This window comes from Thamnophis sirtalis, unplaced genomic scaffold (assembly GCF_051295495.1).
Source record: "Thamnophis sirtalis isolate CommonGarterSnake01/CBP01778 unplaced genomic scaffold, rThaSir2_p1.2 scaffold_1, whole genome shotgun sequence".
Taxonomy (NCBI): Eukaryota; Metazoa; Chordata; class Lepidosauria; order Squamata; family Natricidae; genus Thamnophis; species Thamnophis sirtalis.
The window spans coordinates 89,156,703-89,174,340 of NW_028261381.1; the positions used below are offsets into that span (position 1 = coordinate 89,156,703).

The window sequence follows — 17,638 nt, forward strand, 5'->3', positions numbered from 1 at the left end:
TCCCTCTTGCAATTACTACCTATGCATTTGATATTTCTTGCCTAAATTTAGTTTTAAAAAATCAATAGATCTTATGAGCATAATTTGAAACACTGATTCCTATTTTTTAGAAGTGTAATATCACTCACAATAGTCTAATATTCCTGAACTTATTCTGATTTTGAAGAAGTTAGTAGCTCTTCTTAATTTTCCCATTATAGACAATGAAAGGGCAATCTTTATTTTTGTCCATTTTTTCCTTTGTACCTGATTAAACTATTCCAGTCATTTATAGAGTTCAAAATCTTGCCCCCCTAGTAAATCACGTAATTTCTGCATTATCCCAATAAGTATTGTGGGAGGATTTTCACACTGGGCCAATCCGTTAGGATCGCGGTGTCACAGTCATCACGTAATGTATCGCGACTTTTCCCCCTTCGCTAAAGTGGGGGTGAGTTTGACCAGCATGTGATGCATATGGGCCATGGGCCACGAGTTTGACACCCCTGCTTTAGGTGATTAGACTTTGACTAAGAGTAAATGGAAAGGTCTTAATGAGAATGAATGAAGCTTTCTATTATGTATTCCACTATTTTTCAAAGGTGTCTTGGGACAGTTTAGAAACACTTGAAGAAGTAACTATAATTCTTGATCGTAATGTAAAAACAAGCTACTTTTTGAATAAACTATCAATGAAGCATTCTTTCAAAATCTGATTTGTTGCTTGAAAATAAAACATGGATTGGATACAAACCTCAGTTAGTCAAACTGTAACACACATTTTATTTGAATGAAAATGTCCTTATCTATGCAATTCATCAAAATAATCTTCCACTATTATGTAGTAGAGGATAACTGTTTTTGTTATAATGTAGTGAATTTAAAATGTATTTGATAGTTTTTTATAGGGGAAAATATATTTTGATATTTTCTTTTGATAGTTTCATATTTTGATTGTCAATTCAGATTATTTTAGTAAAATACTTTACTAAATATTTACGTTGCAAATCTCCCACCTTATGCCAATTTAAAAATGTGAACCCATAAAAATCAGTTTATATTATGTACATTAAGAATCTTACTGTTCCTCTAAGCATTAAGATTTACATTAACTATGTTATGTTTATATTAAGTTACTTTAAAAAACTTATTTAATAACTTAATCTTATCCTAAATTTATGTTAATTCACGGGGTAACATTGACTCAGACAGGCTTGATGTGCAATCTGGGGGTCCTTCTAGATTCATGACTCCTGCCCAAAGTGTAGGTGGCAATGGTGACTAGGAGAGGCTTTCCACACCTTTGGTTATGCACCATTTGCATCCTATTCTTGGATCAGGAGGCTCTGCTCACTGTCATACACACCCTTATAACTCTCACTTAAATTACTGCAACATGCCCTATATCAGTGATGGTGAACTTTTTGGGCACCGAGTGCCCAAATTGGAACATACATGTGCATGCACGCGCAACCAGACCAGCTGGCTGGTGCACATGCACACACCAGCCAGCTGATCTTTGGGTTTTCGGCACACCAGCTGGTCTTTGCCTGCGCCGAAGCACTGGAAACTTGAAGACCTGCTGGCCGGCGTGCACATGCGTTTTCTGCGCTCCGTCATGCGTGAAGACCAGCTGGTGCCAGAAACCAGAAGAGCAGCTGGAGATGGCGCTCGTGCCCACAGAGAAGGCTCTGCATGCCAGTTCTGGCACACGTGCCATAGGTCCACCATCACGGCCCTACATGGAACTGCCTTTGAAAAGTATTTGGAATTCAGCTGGTACAGAATGCAGCTGCATGGTTAGTAAATGCTGCCATATGCATACATGTGTAATGCTACTACTGCATGAGCTGCATTGACTAACACTGTATTTCTATGTGCAATTCATGGTGCTGATTGTCATCTTTAAAGCCCTACATAGCTTGGGACCAGCTTACCTGTGAGACCATCTTTGCCTGAGAGTCTCTATTTGTCCAATTCAATCTAACAGATTGGGTCTGCTGCTGTTCCTGTCAGGCAGAGGGTGTCAGTTTACTATTGACTCTGCTTTGAGAAATTTTCTTTCCTTAGACATTAGAATAGCCTGATCCTGTTGGCCTTTCGTAAGGTTTTAAAACCATCTCTGTACTTGGGCCTGGGGCTCAGATTGTGTTAAGAGCCTCATTTCATGACTCCTCTTAGATGGTTATTGGATCTGCACCAAAATATCCCATTACTACTATCTAAAGGGACTTGATGGTTTTTAAATATCTGTAATTTATATTAGGTATTTTCTACAATTATACAGATTATTGAAGCTAACCTTATATACTAGGAGTAATACATTAGAGTACTTTGACTTAATTCAGTTTAGTTTTATTGATTAAGAGAAATTTGTATTTGAAATGTGATCTCGTACTTCATTATTTATTCAGCAGGAAATGGAAAACAATGAAACAGAAAGTGATGACTCATTTTATATTCCCTGGTCTGAAACTTCAGAAAAAAATTATTTGGTTTCATCTTCATCTTGGTCTTCCCAACTACTAAATGTAGAGGCTACAGAAATGGAAAAGTATGTGAGTATATTTTCCTCAAATATAATTAAAGAATATACTTTGACATGACATGCCACATCTTTAAGGCCTTGGAAAATACAGTACAATTGGGTCCAATCTGATCCCTGGGTTGACGATGTTTCAAAAGGCAGGTGCCAAAACAGAAAGGACTCTCTTCTTGGCCCCTGCCAGAAAGCATTGCAAAATAGACAGGACCCAAAGGGGATGGGTTTTTGTAATTTGGGAAAGGCAGTCCCTCAAATATTAATGGAGAATATATGATGTTTAAAAAGTATATAGGGATTGTTTGAGAAAAGGAAATAGTTATAATTGCATCGTAATGGAAATTAGTAATTTTAGTGCTTAAAGGTAAAGTTAAAGGTTCCCTTTGCACATATGTGCTAGTCATTCCCGACTCTAGGGGGCAGTGCTCATCTCCGTTCCAAAGCCGAAGAGCCAGCGTTGTCTGAAAATGTCTCTGTGGTCATGTGGCTGGTATGACTAAACACTGTTACCTTCTAATCAAAATGGTCCCTATTTTTTTACTTGCATTTTACATGCTTTTGAACTGCTAGGTTGGCAGAAGCTGGGACAAGTAACAGGAGCTTACTAGGGATTCGAACTGCCAAACTGCTGACCTTTCTGATCGACAAGCTCAGTGTCTTAGCCACTGAGCCACTGTGTCCTGTTACTTTAGTGCTTACTAAAGTCTAAATATGAAAACTTTTGCTTAAGTTTGACTACCATAATATTTAGACCAAAATATTATATAACCTGGAGTCACAAGCCACAATAAATCATGTCAGATTCCAATTATTTTTTCAGGGACGAAGTAAACTTAATTAGTAGAATAAAATAAACCATACCGCAGAATTGCTTTTATCTAAAATCTGAGGTGGGACCCAAGAGAGAGGTTGGCAAGTTTTGATTGACGAAGGACATTTGAGATTGAGCAATATCTACCTTGAACCTGCTTTGTTCTCCATAGTGGGGGAAGTAGCATCCAGACTGGATTGACTTCATCCGCTCTTTGATTGGTCTGAGCCTGACAAGACCTTTAAGCCACACCCCTGTTCCCAGGCAATCCCAGTTTCGACTCAGTCCATCAATTTGGACACCTGTTTCATCCTATTGTTCCAGTGGAATTTGTGAAATGTTGGATTTAATTGTCAAATTTCAGATTTAATTCAGGCTGAGTGAGTAGCTACAGTGTCAACAGATATCCCAGGCTGGGGTGGTGTTAATTTGCCATTAGCCCTTAGGGGTGGCGTGCAGAATTGGTCATAACTGACATACCAACTGTCAGTCTGTGAGGGCTATTCAGTCTGGCAGCATTGAAGATCGGCACCTCTACTTTATTTTAAAATTGGTCAGCAAGGCTATTGAGTGGAAGCTTTAAATCAGCGCAGGAGCGCTCCGTTGTTCCCTTTAGAGGTTGAGCGACGAACTGCGGCTTGTTTAAACACAGCGGAGCGCCCACGCTCCTTTAAATTGACTGTAAATGAACCGAGCGGCTTGAAAAGCCCTTTAATAAGCTTTTAATTTGTCGGAAACAATTTTGGAGGCTTTTTCGGCAGCGGAGAGGCATGCGGCAGCTCTGAGCAGCACACACCACTTTTAACCTTGAAAAGCCCTTTAACGAGCCATGTCTACCTTGAACCTGCTTTGATTTAGTTTTAGTCATGCCCTCTGTGGCAATGGAGAATAGTCTACACCTTCTTTGTAACAAGCTTTCAAATATTCCTAATATGCTATTGTATAAACAGCTTTTTTGGGAGGCTAAACATAACCATATCCTATGATATCTCACAGACTAGCCTCCCTCCCTCCCTCCCTCCCTCCCTCCCTTCCTTCCTTCCTTCCTTCCTTCCTTCCAAACATTTATATAGCTGTCCATCTTTCAGCCAACTTTGGGCAGCTCCAATCAAAGATTAAAACAAATAATCATTTAAAAAGCTATAAAATATTGCTAGCTGTACCATTATTCTTTTTGAATGATAGTACCCAGATCAGGACCCATACTCCAAATGGATAGGGCAGAGTAGAGTGATTTGCTAGATTTCGTGTGATTTAGATTTGTGCTCCTGTTAAAACACTTCAAAATAGCATGTGGTTTCTCAGAAGCTGCATTGTTGGTTCATGTTTAACTTGTGGTCAGGAAGGATACCAGATCACTTTCATCTGTGTTAGTACTAACCTGGGTCTCTCACTTTCTGTATGTGGGTTTTACATTTTTCTTATCCGGATGCAGACCTTTACATTTCTATCTGTTGAATTTACTTTTATTTATTTTTTTAGCTGAAGACTCTCTATATAGTTTTGAATGTTCTCTTTCTCTTCTGAAGTATAGGCCATACACCCCCAATTTGCATTATCTGCAACCTTTATAAATGCCCCCTGAACTGCTACAAGAACTTCCTTCTACAAGTCACTGATTGAACAATGCAGGGCTTAGAATTCAATTTGTGACATTAAACTTGATACTTCTTTCTAAGCTGAAGGGGAACCAGCAACACACATATTTTGAATGTAGTCTATAAGCCCATTGTAAGTCCATCTGACAATGACACTGTCGGGCTCATGTTTTATCACTTTATGAAAAGGGTTATTATAATGGGAAAAAAGTCTAGTTAAACTATCTATAGCAGTAGCAATAACAATAGCAGTTAGACTTATATACCGCTTCATAGGGCTTTCAGCCCTCTCTAAGCGGTTTACAGAGTCAGCATATTGCCCCCAACAACAATCCAGGTCCTCATTTTACCCACCTCGGAAGGATGGAAGGCTGAGTCAACCCTGAGCCGGTGAGATTTGAACAGCCGAACTGCAGAACTGCAGTCAGCTGAAGTAGCCTGCAGTGCTGCATTTAACCACTGCGCCATCTCGGCTCAATAGCATTCTTCTCATCTTCTAAGTTAATGATTTCATCAAAGAGGGAGATAACTTTAGTTTAGCTGTTTAAGGACTTTACCTACTATTGATATTGTTGGGAGATCTATAATTTCTCAGTCTTTCTTTTCCCTTTTCTCAAGATAGGGATAGCATTTGCTCCCTTCCAGTGTTCTGGGACCTTACCAGTCCTCCAGAAGTTATCAAAGTTTACCAAGAATACATCTGTGATCACCTCCACTAGTTCCTTCAGTACTTTGGAATCTAATGCATGTAATTTTGAACTCATTATCCTATCTAGATAATGAGGTGGCACAGTGGTTAAAGTACAGTACTGCAGGCTACTTCAGCTGACTGCTAGCTGCAGTTCAGCAGTTCAAATATCACCGGCTCATGGTTGACTCAGCCTTCCATCCTTCCGAGGTGGGTAAAATGAGGACCCAAATTGTTGGGGGCAATATACTGACTCTGTAAACCGCTTAGAGAGGGCTCTAAAAGCACTGTGAAGGTGTATAAGTGTAAGTGCTATTGCTATTGCTAAATTGTAAAAACGCATCTTTTAGTACTAATCAACGAAAGTATTGAGAGCTACCAGAAATAGTAAGATATCTATTTTAACCTTCAAAGAAACCCATTTCTTTGAAGAGTAGGATGAGGTTTAGATCTCTCATCATGCACACCTGTTTTCATAATTATCATGTCCACATTTTTGTCTTTAATTTTTATGCTTTTGAGAGAGTTTCTGCTAGCTTGTGAAAAAGCAATGTCCACCTTAGTTCCAGCAATTCTAGTTCCTGGGAATAATGAAACAGCTCTTGGGAATTTTGAGACTGTAAAAAACTGTACATCTCTTAGATTATATCAGTTCCAAAAATTGGTGAAGTTGGCTTACTTGTTCTATTTTTTAAAAATTGTCTTGCTTTCCACCTGTTTTTCCTGTGATTGATGCAAAATAAACTGGTAAGTTCTATAGATTTCTTAAAAGAACATAAATATTGGCTGTGGTAATGATGCCTAGTAAAATACATAGCATACCCACAGTGCAGATATAATATTCAGGAAAAAATTATCAAAAAAGTAAAAATATTGCCTTAAAGTAGAAAAGAGAATAATGCAAGTACAATAGGAACCAATAAAAGATTAAAAGGTAAAGGCCTGGGTAAGATGATAAGTGGCTAGGTAAATAAATAAATAAGTAAACAAACAAATGAATAACTTAACACCAAAAAGAAAAAAGTTCTCAGGTTTCTTCCCATTATGAAACACTTCTAGCAATAGAATACTGCCACTTAAAAATCCCATCCAAACTCCAGCTGTGTCACTTAAAGGCAAAAGGAATCTGAAGCATATTCATATGCAAATACAATATTTGGCTCCTAAACTGCCGAGGTTTCATTCAAGAATCTCAATACGGTAACCCTGTAAAATGATAAATGAATTTGTATAGCCTCTGGTGAATAAAATTATTGTTTTCATTTGAGTTAGGGTTAGTCAAGGAATAAATGCATCATTTGCTTTTAATCATTATATGTTAATCTGTATATCACACAGGATCTCATCTTTATATAAGTGCAACTCTCTATTGGGCTTGCAAAACCCCTGTCAAAACTATTCTAATTTTCTCTACTCCACTGCTGACCCACTTAGGCAAAGATTACAGTAATATGAGAACAGGTTTTGACTTATGCAAGTCTGATCAGAATGAAAAAAAAAATAGTGAATCCCATTCTCAGTTCTCGCTCCCCTCCCCCCAGGGAGACTAACCCATAATTTGAAAACTATAGGATAAAACCTGTAGTTTATGTAATTGTCAGTAATGGATTGGAAACCAGCAAAGCAGAGGTGGGTTTCTGCAGGTTCGGCCCGGATTGGGCAAACCGGTAGTGGCAGTGGTGGGAGGCTCCTTCTACTCACCGGGACAAGTGTCACACGTATGAGCGAACCGGTAGTAAAATAAATTGAAACCACCACTGTAGCAAAGCTGTTTTAAGAACAATTGCATTTTATTGTTTTGGCTGTTTTATATACAGTACATTGCAAATAGACTCATGGCAGTGTATAGTAAACCAAAATATAGATAATAATATATAAATAATTTTAAAATATAGAGCCAGGCTCTTTCCACAATTGCCTATCATTATTTTTGCTGGCCCTAATAGGTTTGGCAGGAATGCATATTTCAGGTCCCTTCCATAAGAGAGGCCAAGCAGTTCTCCCAGCTTTCCTTTGGTCAAAAAGTGAGGTGAGCTCTGCTGGTGAATGCTGGGCTTTGAAAAAAATAAATTAGGATTATAATGTTGACTTCAAGCATTGTGGTTTGAATGATTATATTGTTGTTTTAACTTTATATACTGCCATTAATGTAGAATGGGCTTGCATAACATGTTCAGGGGAAAAAGCCATAGAGATAAAATGATCACAGGCCACAATGAATTTCTTGGCCTGGTCTACTTGTTATTGTGTGCAGCCATATAAATAATTTAAATAAATGAATAAATATTGCTATAAGGCTGTTAATTTAAAAACTCAAATGTGTTTTGTATGCATTTGTCTCTTTAATTAGTTATAATTTCTTGATCTTTAAAATATTCCTCTACGGATGAGATGAACTATTTGTATTAATTTAACTATTTCCAAACTTGGAGTGTAACTGTTTTTTCTAGAACACTTTATTGTCATTGTACATATATACACAGTATACCCATACTGTGATATTAAACTCTGTTTTTTGCTACCTCTTCTTTCTTCCAGAAAATTAATCATGCCCTTTACAGAAGAAAAGCAAAGAAAGTCTCTACTTGGCCCTAAGAGTCCTCCCCAATCATTGGTAGTATCAAGAAGGTCAGGATTTCAAGATGGTTCTGCACATCAAACAAAACCAGTTCAGAAAAATGATAGCAAATCAAAACTAGCTAACTACGAATCAAATAGTACAAACAAATTCTACCTTACATCGCCATACAAGACAAAGAGACCTATCAGTGCTCCATCAGGTCAGCTAAGGTAATCAAATTTGTTCTATGTTCCTTTTAACTATGACTGTGCTCATTCTTATTTTATTGCTTTTCAACAAAGTCAGGGTGATTTAATTGGTAAAATTATAGTTAAAGTGCAATATGTATTTATATTCTTGGTATCTAATAATATTAACTAGATATTTCTAAGCATTTTCACTTAGAAGTTAGCTACTCTGAATGCACTTTAAGTATTTTCTTGTAATCTGGCTTTAGGATTTCTATTTTAGGCTTATGAAAAACTGTTCTAATATCACAAATATATTGTATAGGAAGGTTTCACAGAAGTAAATATATATATATTCACAACACACACACACACACACACACACACACATACATACATACATACCTACATATAAATATATATTCTCTTTAAAATTATTGTACTATGTATAAAGTAATTTTGACACCAATAAGAGCCAAATATGACAATTTCATTATTCTATAACACATATCAAATGAATATTATGCAACTCTCCCTCCATGCAGTCTATAATTTTTTTTCCTCGCATTAAAATGCATCATGTCTAGAAACATATTTGATAAAAGAAAATGGAGTGGGTAGGTTAAGATGGAAGAGGAGAAGGGATAGAGGATATATTGGAAGTACTGGAATATGTAGGAGGGGAATAAGCTTTACATAATGAATATATTTCAGCTACATTTATTAGATATTTTCCTCTGTGATATTAATGTAAAAATCTGTTTCCCACAAAATAAATAGTAACATTGTCTTGTTATAAAGTGTAACAGGACTGCTGTGTTGCTATACCCTCTGCTCCTAATATATGGTAAAAAGAAAAAAATCCATAAAACCCCTTGAAAGCAGATCTAGTTAGCTTTTCACAAATATTAGTTTTAGAGAGAAATTATTGAAATATCAACAGTGCTTGCAAGTATCACAAAATCAAAGTTGTTATATTTTAAGTTTAAAACAGTAGTACTTAAATGCCCTGGCATTATACACAATATTATCTGCAATCAGCAAAGTAATTTGAAGGTGTAAGAAGAATACATTTACTTTCTAAGCTTGCCTAATAACAAACTTTCATTAATGCCAAATCTATGCAAAAAGACTTTTATTGAAGCCTTTATGTTTGCTTGTTCTTTTAAACAACTTAAATATATATGAGTATTTGAATACTGGACATTTAGTTGTACTTTTGAATAATGTGGCTTAAGAATGCGTTCCTATGAACAGTTAGATCATTTACAAATGCTACTGCAGTTAAATTTATTTAAAAATCCATATGATGGTAATAAGACTATAACTATTCAAACAGAGATTTTAAATAAATGCGGAAATCAAAAATTGTTTCTGTTTAAACAATAATTATAACAAAAATCAAGACAAAAATCAATGGAATTCTGAATTTAGATACTTTTAATAAAGACAAATTCAAAAAGTGACAATAGCAATTTTAAATTTGAATTTCTAGATCTTACATACAAATTAAAAGTGAGACAATAGTTCATAATTTTCCATAAACTTAGAAAAATACTTGTCACTTTGAACTTTGTCTAAAATGTAAATGTCAAGCAATTATTAAGAAAGACAATATTAGCTAAATATAATTTTAGAATAGGTACATTGTATGTTTTAGTTAATTTCTTAATCAATTGAATTGAAATTATTTTGCAACAGATGTCAACAATTTTCTTCTTCAAAACTGTACTTTACCGGGAAGGCCTCCCAGATTTTTAAACAGAAAACACATATACTCAGAGTAACTGCTTACAAAAATGGTGTAATAAATATATTTGCCAAAGTAACTGTGCCACCTTCCATTAAATTGGTACGTATCTCTATTATTTATTTAAATATGCTTCTCAAATTCAAATAAGGATTTTATTTATTTTGAAATGAAACAGCTCATAGTAAACACTGTGGCTTTTCTTTATATTAAATTTAATATATACAAAAAAAAAACAAAAAAAAACAAGCTACCTAAGTAATGTAGAATGTGAAATCTCTCTTCATGGTTCATACAATGGTGACAATAGTGCCATTGACAGCTTGCTTGGCAATTGACTCTACATATTGTATATTTTGGGAGGTAACAGGAACACTAGTTTCCAAGTTTTGATTCTTGATTATTAGCAGACCACAGAAATCTATTTCTGTTCCTAATTTTTCTTACCTTATTCTGTTCATTTAGCTGCTGGAGGAATGCACTGAAAAACTGAAGCTGAATATGGCTGCCCGAAGAATCTTCTTGGCAGACGGCACTGAAGTCCTGAGTGCTATAGACATACCCCATGATGCTGACGTTTATATTTCAACTGGAGAGCCCTTTTCAAATCCATTCAAAAAAATCAAAGGTAAAAAAATGCCACAGTCAGTGGATTAAGGGGTGCAATTAAAAACGATTTTCATCCTGTCGTTTTGCATGGTTTAACAAAACTAATGTTTACTCATTTACAGCTCAGTAAGAGGATAATGTGCTTAATGAAAGAAAAATCTACTGACAGCCACGTTCATTGCCCTTCATTAGCATTGGTGCTTAATTTAATATAGATTTGAATAGACATTAGGGAGCCTGCAGGAGGTTAAATGGTGAAAATATAATAAATTAAATCAGAGATTATTGAATTTACTATTTAGTTTCACTGACATCTTACAGACACAATTCATTAAGCTTATTACACCAGCAAAAATAATAGTTCAGAGTGTGGGTGCTTTATTAATTTAGTCATTTGACCTTTATTAAGACAAAGCATTAAAATCATTATCAGATGTTTTATGTAGGAATGTGTAATATTCAGCCTAAATTTATATATACATTTATTTGTGTAGCTACAATTGCATTTTGAAATTTAAAGCATTTAAAAAAATATTTAGTATCTGAAGCCATTGTCTCTTGTAATTAATTCTTGTAATAGGTTTTCTGGGGAATTCAAGAATAAAATGCAGAATACTGTACCATACAATTGGCACATGGTTTTTAATTTAAGCTGTGTTCTGCTGAATTGAATGATTAGGAAATTTCAATACCAAATGCTGTATGTTAGGAATTGGTATGAAGTTATAGCATATAGTTGGGATTTAAAATATTAATGAACAAAACCATTAGCCAAATTAAAGCTTCATGATAAGCTGGAATGAGAAAAGCAACAATTTTAATATCATGCCATTAATAAAATAAAGAATTATAATGACTCATATTTGAAAATATTGCAGTTGAATTATTTTTTATTTACATAATATTTTTAGCAGTTAAGTCCATTTTTTAGCTGAGGTACAAGTAGTTTTCATTATATCTTTTCAGGATTTCTATATTAAATTATGTTTAATATTGAAAAAACACATGTGACATCAACATATAAGTCTTCTAAAATGAATGTCATATTAAGCAAATTATTAAACTCCTTTTTCTTAAAACTTTTATACTGAATGCTAAAAATCTCGAATGGGGAAAAATTCTTGAGTCTATTTTAAAGAAATTGAACACCACGCAAGCAGCAAATTATGCTTCAAAACAGGCAGAAAAGGCATTCCAAATGAACATCCCTGACATCCTCAATAAAACCTTGTTAAACAAAAGGTTTGTGTTTATTATGTTTAGATTGATTGAAATATTTAATTTAAATCTATTTGGTGAGCAATACAATATATCTGTGTATCTTTAGTATTTTTGAAGATATTATGTCTGTAATAAGTAGTCGATTGCTCATGAATTATTCATGGAGTGTCATATTATAGATGATGTGACAGTTTTCCTGAATAGAATTCAAATAATCCACCGAATGTGTTTTAATACATTAACTCAACAAGAAGATGCAAATTAAGCAAATATCCTTTCTCATTTTTAAAATTCTTCTAATGAATTATCTTTGTATTTATCGTAATAATAAGTATTTCCTTTGCATTATACCTTAAAGTGCAGCAGAATGTAATGTTGCCATCCTTTTTATAAATGAGCAGTAGAATAGTATAATAATTTTTGAATAACGTGCAACTTTTCTAAATATATTATCGGCCACTGAGATTTCCAAATCCAAGAAGCATTTTATTCTTTCTTGATCTCTGCTTCGTTTGCACTCAACAAAAACTTCTGTGCTTTGTCTGCATCTTTTGGCTGTGTTTCATCTTGACATGCACTGCTGTTCCTTTAGCACCAAAATATTGGCACACATTGCTGAAAATTTCACACCAACTCTTGCTGGATCAGCAAGCTTAACCTACCAAAATCTGGTGCACTGGAATACTATTTGACTGATAATCAATCTTTTTGCTGCTCGACAGTTGTTTCTGGGACTCAGAGTAGAGCAGGTGGCAGATGTGCCTTGTCTTTTGAGAAAAGAAAGAGTAGGTGAGGTTGGGCACAGCATAGTATACTGAGTGTCTATTAAGAGGCCTCTGCAAGAGTAAGTAGTACTATAAAAAGTCACTGATTAACATTGAAGATGCACCAAAATCATCTCTTAGGTTTCCCAGGCTGATTTATTCATTTAATAGGATTGTGCATTCATCACAACATATTGAAAAACTTTCTATAAATGATGTCAATAGTGTCATCCATTTATACACACACAAACACACACATTTATGTGCAATTTTAACAAGACTATTACTCTAGTCATTCTGAAGAATGTACATTGAATTTTAACTAACTATTATATGAACATTGCGAAAAAGTATAACTTGGCTACAATTAATTTACAAGCAAGTCCACCATAATAATTTTATTATATTGTGTGTTTTACTTTTGCTAGCCAAGAGGGAACACCTCTTTGGAAAAAAAACATTATATATTTTACAAAGGTTCATGAACACTTAAAAGAGGTTTTTATAGAAAGAAAAGTTTAAATATTATTCAAATGAGGTACAAGTAGTTGAAAAATGCAACCTACAGTTTCTATTCACCACCGTCCAGGCCTTCCGCACAGCCCTCAAGAACTGGCTAACCCGTCAGGCCTGGGGATAATCTTATTTCGCCCCTCCCGAATGCTGAGTGAATGTTGAGTTTTATTGTCTAATTTACTTTGTGCACATTTCTTTTTTCGTATTGTCCTACACTCCCCTTCCTTTTTGATTGTAAGCCGCCCTGAGTCCCCTCAGGGAAAAGGGCGGCCTATAAATAAATACAAAACAAACAAACAAACAAAACTATTGAAATATAAAAAATCTTATCTATAAAGCAAGTTTGTTTTTGGAAGTGAGTAGAAATGCTGATATTTACTTGTTTGTTGAAAACAAACTTGGACATTTCAATTGACATTTTAAAAATACTGTTTTGATGGTATGCATTAAAGAAACTATTTTCTATTAATTGTCAATAGAAAATATATGTTTAAATAATATGCAAAGATAAATATTTCTTCACTATGCTTTTCAATATTGATCAGGAAACATGGTTCATTAGATTAACTCTGTAGCAATATTTCATTAGTGTGGTTATAATAAAGTTTGAATAAGCAGAAAGAGAAATAAGCATGCATTTTAGCTGCAAATAAAGAATTTTTAAAATGTAAATGTTTGTGGCTAATGAAATAATCATACATACATCGTAAGAATATTCATTGTGCAGAAAATTTTATCAAAGACTTAACACAAATATATAACATCTATTTGAAACACATAATTCTTTATAAGAAAATTGGCATTTTATATTATATGGTTTAGACATATTTATATATCAAAAACAAGTTTGGAAATTATATTAACTCTATCCAATATGACATTGCCACTTTGTTTTATTATACCTCAAGGCATGCCTGCACAATATTATTATGATGTACCTCACCGGATAAAAGTACTTGCATTATGTTTTCTATGCTATCAACTTCTTTAATTAACTTCATTCTTTTGTTTACATTTGAATCACATTAACCTGTGCCCAAAGCTTTCATCTATCTTCTCTTTCTTCAGAAGACTTCGTTATATACTTTTAAAAAAAGTGAATGCTAAAAATAAATTGCCATCCACTCTCTTCCAATAAATAATTGGTAAAGCTTTTCACTTTTGCTTGATGAGAGAGGGAATGCATTAAGATGCTGACTGCATCTTAATCTCTTAATCATGACTTGAAACTATGTACATTTTTCATGGTTTTGGAAAGTAAATTTCAGAGGTCTATTGCTTACCTCATAGAAATACTCTGACCTAAACAAACTGGTTTATCATGTCTTATCTTGAGCATATATAACAAAGACTATGCAACTCTCAGCTGCTTAGGTAGTTTATATCTTATCTCAAGCAGTGTGGAAATCAGTCTTGGTCAGCTTAATCAGAATATATCTTTAGCTTTTCTGCTTTGTGCAACATAAACACCCCTCTTGTTTTGTCTTCCTTCCTCCTGAAAGTAGCAAAGGGAACTTGTTTCTCCTGGATTACAAAGATGGGATGTTTTTATTCAGGTGTCTGTGTATGAGATGATGTTTGTCTGACTGCAAATAACATTGTGGAACTACATAATTGTTATGTAGCTTCAAACATCATGGTTATGTCCTATGTTATAGGAAACCCTGCTTAGTATTTGTCACAATTATAATTGATTTCCTTAAACTAGGAGGAGGGAGCATTGCCCTGAAGGTAACTCTCTGCTTGAAGAGAACCTATATTTTTGAAATTGGTTGAATTCAGAATTTATGCTTGCTATTGTCCCAATCTAGTGAATGGCAATAAATGCTCATCTCATACATGTTGGTCAGAGAGTAGGAAGATTAAGTTTTCATTGAAAACTGAACAATAACAAATCATATCTTGATTAAATATGTTTTAAAATATTTTTAATTTATGCTAGTTTATGAACATAATAGGCATCCTTTTGGTTCCTTACTGTATGTGTTAATTTTAAATTATGCAAGACATTCAATAATATTTGCTCCTTCTACTGTTTTCTATTTTCTACCCACCTCTCTGCTAGCAGATCTAGTAGTTAATAAGCAAGACACTGGCAATATGAGGTTTTTTTCCATGGTCATAATCTTTCCCAGGCATTTTTGAGCTTTCTTTTAAAGAGCCACTGATATTGTTCCATATCATTGGATAAGAATATTAAATAGAATGTAAGCATCAGTGATTCCACCCCCCGCCCCGAATAGATTTCATGCCTACTTTCCCTGGATTTGAACCTCAGATTAGGATTTCCTAAAGAATTATTCCATGTCTTAAAAAAACCACAGCACTTGGCTTTAAGTCAGCTAATGCAATTATATTTTTATAAATAAAATGTAAACATTGCTCAACTAAATGGCTATCATATTTTTCATTCTAACAACAACCATGCATATTTTTTAGGATATTTTCATAGCAATTAAATAGGTGGCAAAATTATTTTCAGATTTATTAGTGTAACTGTTTACCTATTTTTTCTATTTTTGCTTCCTTCATATATTTCGATGGAAAAAAGTGTTACAAATGATGGCTGTTATTCTGTTTTGAAATTGACTCCTGGCTCACAGTTGCCCCACTGTGATTACCTCAGTTTGAAGGAAATGTATGACAAGTTGCTATTAGAATTTTTTCCTCAACAACAAAATGGAGTTGTGTGGAATTTGGGCCATTGTTAACACTTCTGTCATACCACTGCAATTGCTCTTCTCTTTTTCATTGTTCTTTTATATGTTTTGTCACTTATTTATCTGCACATCAGTCAAAGTTTTCTGGCAATTAAGTTTTCAGATTTGCTTATTAGTCTAATTTCCTTCTTGATCTTTTGCTAAATACCATGGTTGCTTCATTTTTTTACTCTTATGGCGCAATATTTGAAACTCTTTCTTTAGGATTTCAAAAGTTAATAAACGTTCAACATAAATTTTCTAGACTTTTTGCTCCCAATATTTTCATTCATGCAACACTGCAAAAATACATTAAAAATATTGTTACAAATACTGATAGCATTTATTTAATAATGTTCCTTCTAGATAAATAAAGGAGACACATTATTTCATACTATCAGTTTTATTTTACAAACCTAAAATTTTAAGGAAAAATTCAAATAATTTCTTAATAAATAGCTGAACCAAGGCTGAATTTCTAAATATTCAAGAATATTGCACAGAAATGCCATAGGCCAGCATCTTCAGTTTTAACATTTTGATTTCAGTTCATACTCATACTTCAATCATATTTTCCATATGTTAACTGCTTTTTGAGTGGTTTCCATTGTATAGTGACTGTCATTAACTCTCTGTTTATGCCTGTGTAGCCATTTTAACAGAGCACTTGTTCAGATGCTACACATTGAGTCCTCTCTTCTTTATTGGAAAAGTGTTAAGGACTGGGTTCCAGTAGGAAAATATTTTTCTTCAAATAATTACCTGGAAATTATGTGTGTGTGTGTGTGTACGTGCGCACTCATAAGTGCGCATGTGCAGAAATTTTACATATGCAGAGAAAAATAAAATATTGCTGAAAGGAAGTGAATAGGCAGGAGATAAATGGGTGTTTTTGAAAATTAATGATTGCTGAGGAAAGGTTACTACTTTAAGAAAATTTGGCCATTATTGTAATATCTGATTATGATTTCTCCGTATTTTCATTCCAATCCTATTCTGTTAGTCTTCCCCTTGGATCAACTTCTTCCAGTTTTGTTTCCTACCTTTATTTTCCTGTCTTTCTAGTGCAACTACTCCTTCCCATTCTTTTCTCTGGCCCTTCTTATTCGCTCTTTCTGATGACTGGAGCATGGTGTTTGGGAGAGATTTCTGGGAGTATTTTTGGTTGGTATCTCCAGATGGGGGTAAATTATTTTATACTTTAGTAATTAATTTTGATTTAATTTCAGTTTATTGTTCTTAATACTGCCTGTCACTGCATTCAGGTACTTATTCAGGGATTTGGCTCTTATCTTTGACACTTTTATGGAAAAGATGTAAAACTGAAGATATTTTGTCTAATGTTTGAATCTAACAAGGTGAGGACACTTCAAGACCACCAATTGCCACATAAAATATGGAATGATTAGTGGGGAAACCCTTCAAATTTAAAGCAATGAGGATGAATAAAATCTCTATGTATTTAGACTTGAGTGGTCAGACAACATTTGTGTTTAATGCTTTACACTTGTCTGCAGCAAAAGTTCTAATTTATTTGAGCCATGTTTGGACGTCTTCTGCCAAATTAACTCAAGAAAATGAACTAAGTATCAAGAACTGTTATTCACTGATGAGACCAGATGTGAGGTGTGGCTGCAACTAGCTATTGATATTATTCATTTATTTATCATTCAGATTTCCTAAATATTATTCAAAGCAATATTTGAAATATGA

At 34.2% G+C, this 17,638-nt stretch overlaps 1 protein-coding gene across 2 annotated transcripts in view; it reads left to right on the forward strand.

The window, feature by feature from the left end:
- DCDC1 (doublecortin domain containing 1) overlaps positions 1-17,638 on the forward strand; it is a 265,682-nt gene that overhangs the window by 16,142 nt on the left and 231,902 nt on the right. For both annotated transcript variants that reach the window (XM_087718678.1, XM_087718686.1), the window contains exons 2-5: positions 2,394-2,533; positions 8,157-8,408; positions 10,068-10,218; positions 10,582-10,744. In XM_087718678.1, the coding sequence (XP_087574804.1) occupies positions 2,394-2,533; positions 8,157-8,408; positions 10,068-10,218; positions 10,582-10,744 (706 nt within the window). The remainder of the gene's footprint in view (positions 1-2,393; positions 2,534-8,156; positions 8,409-10,067; positions 10,219-10,581; positions 10,745-17,638) is intronic.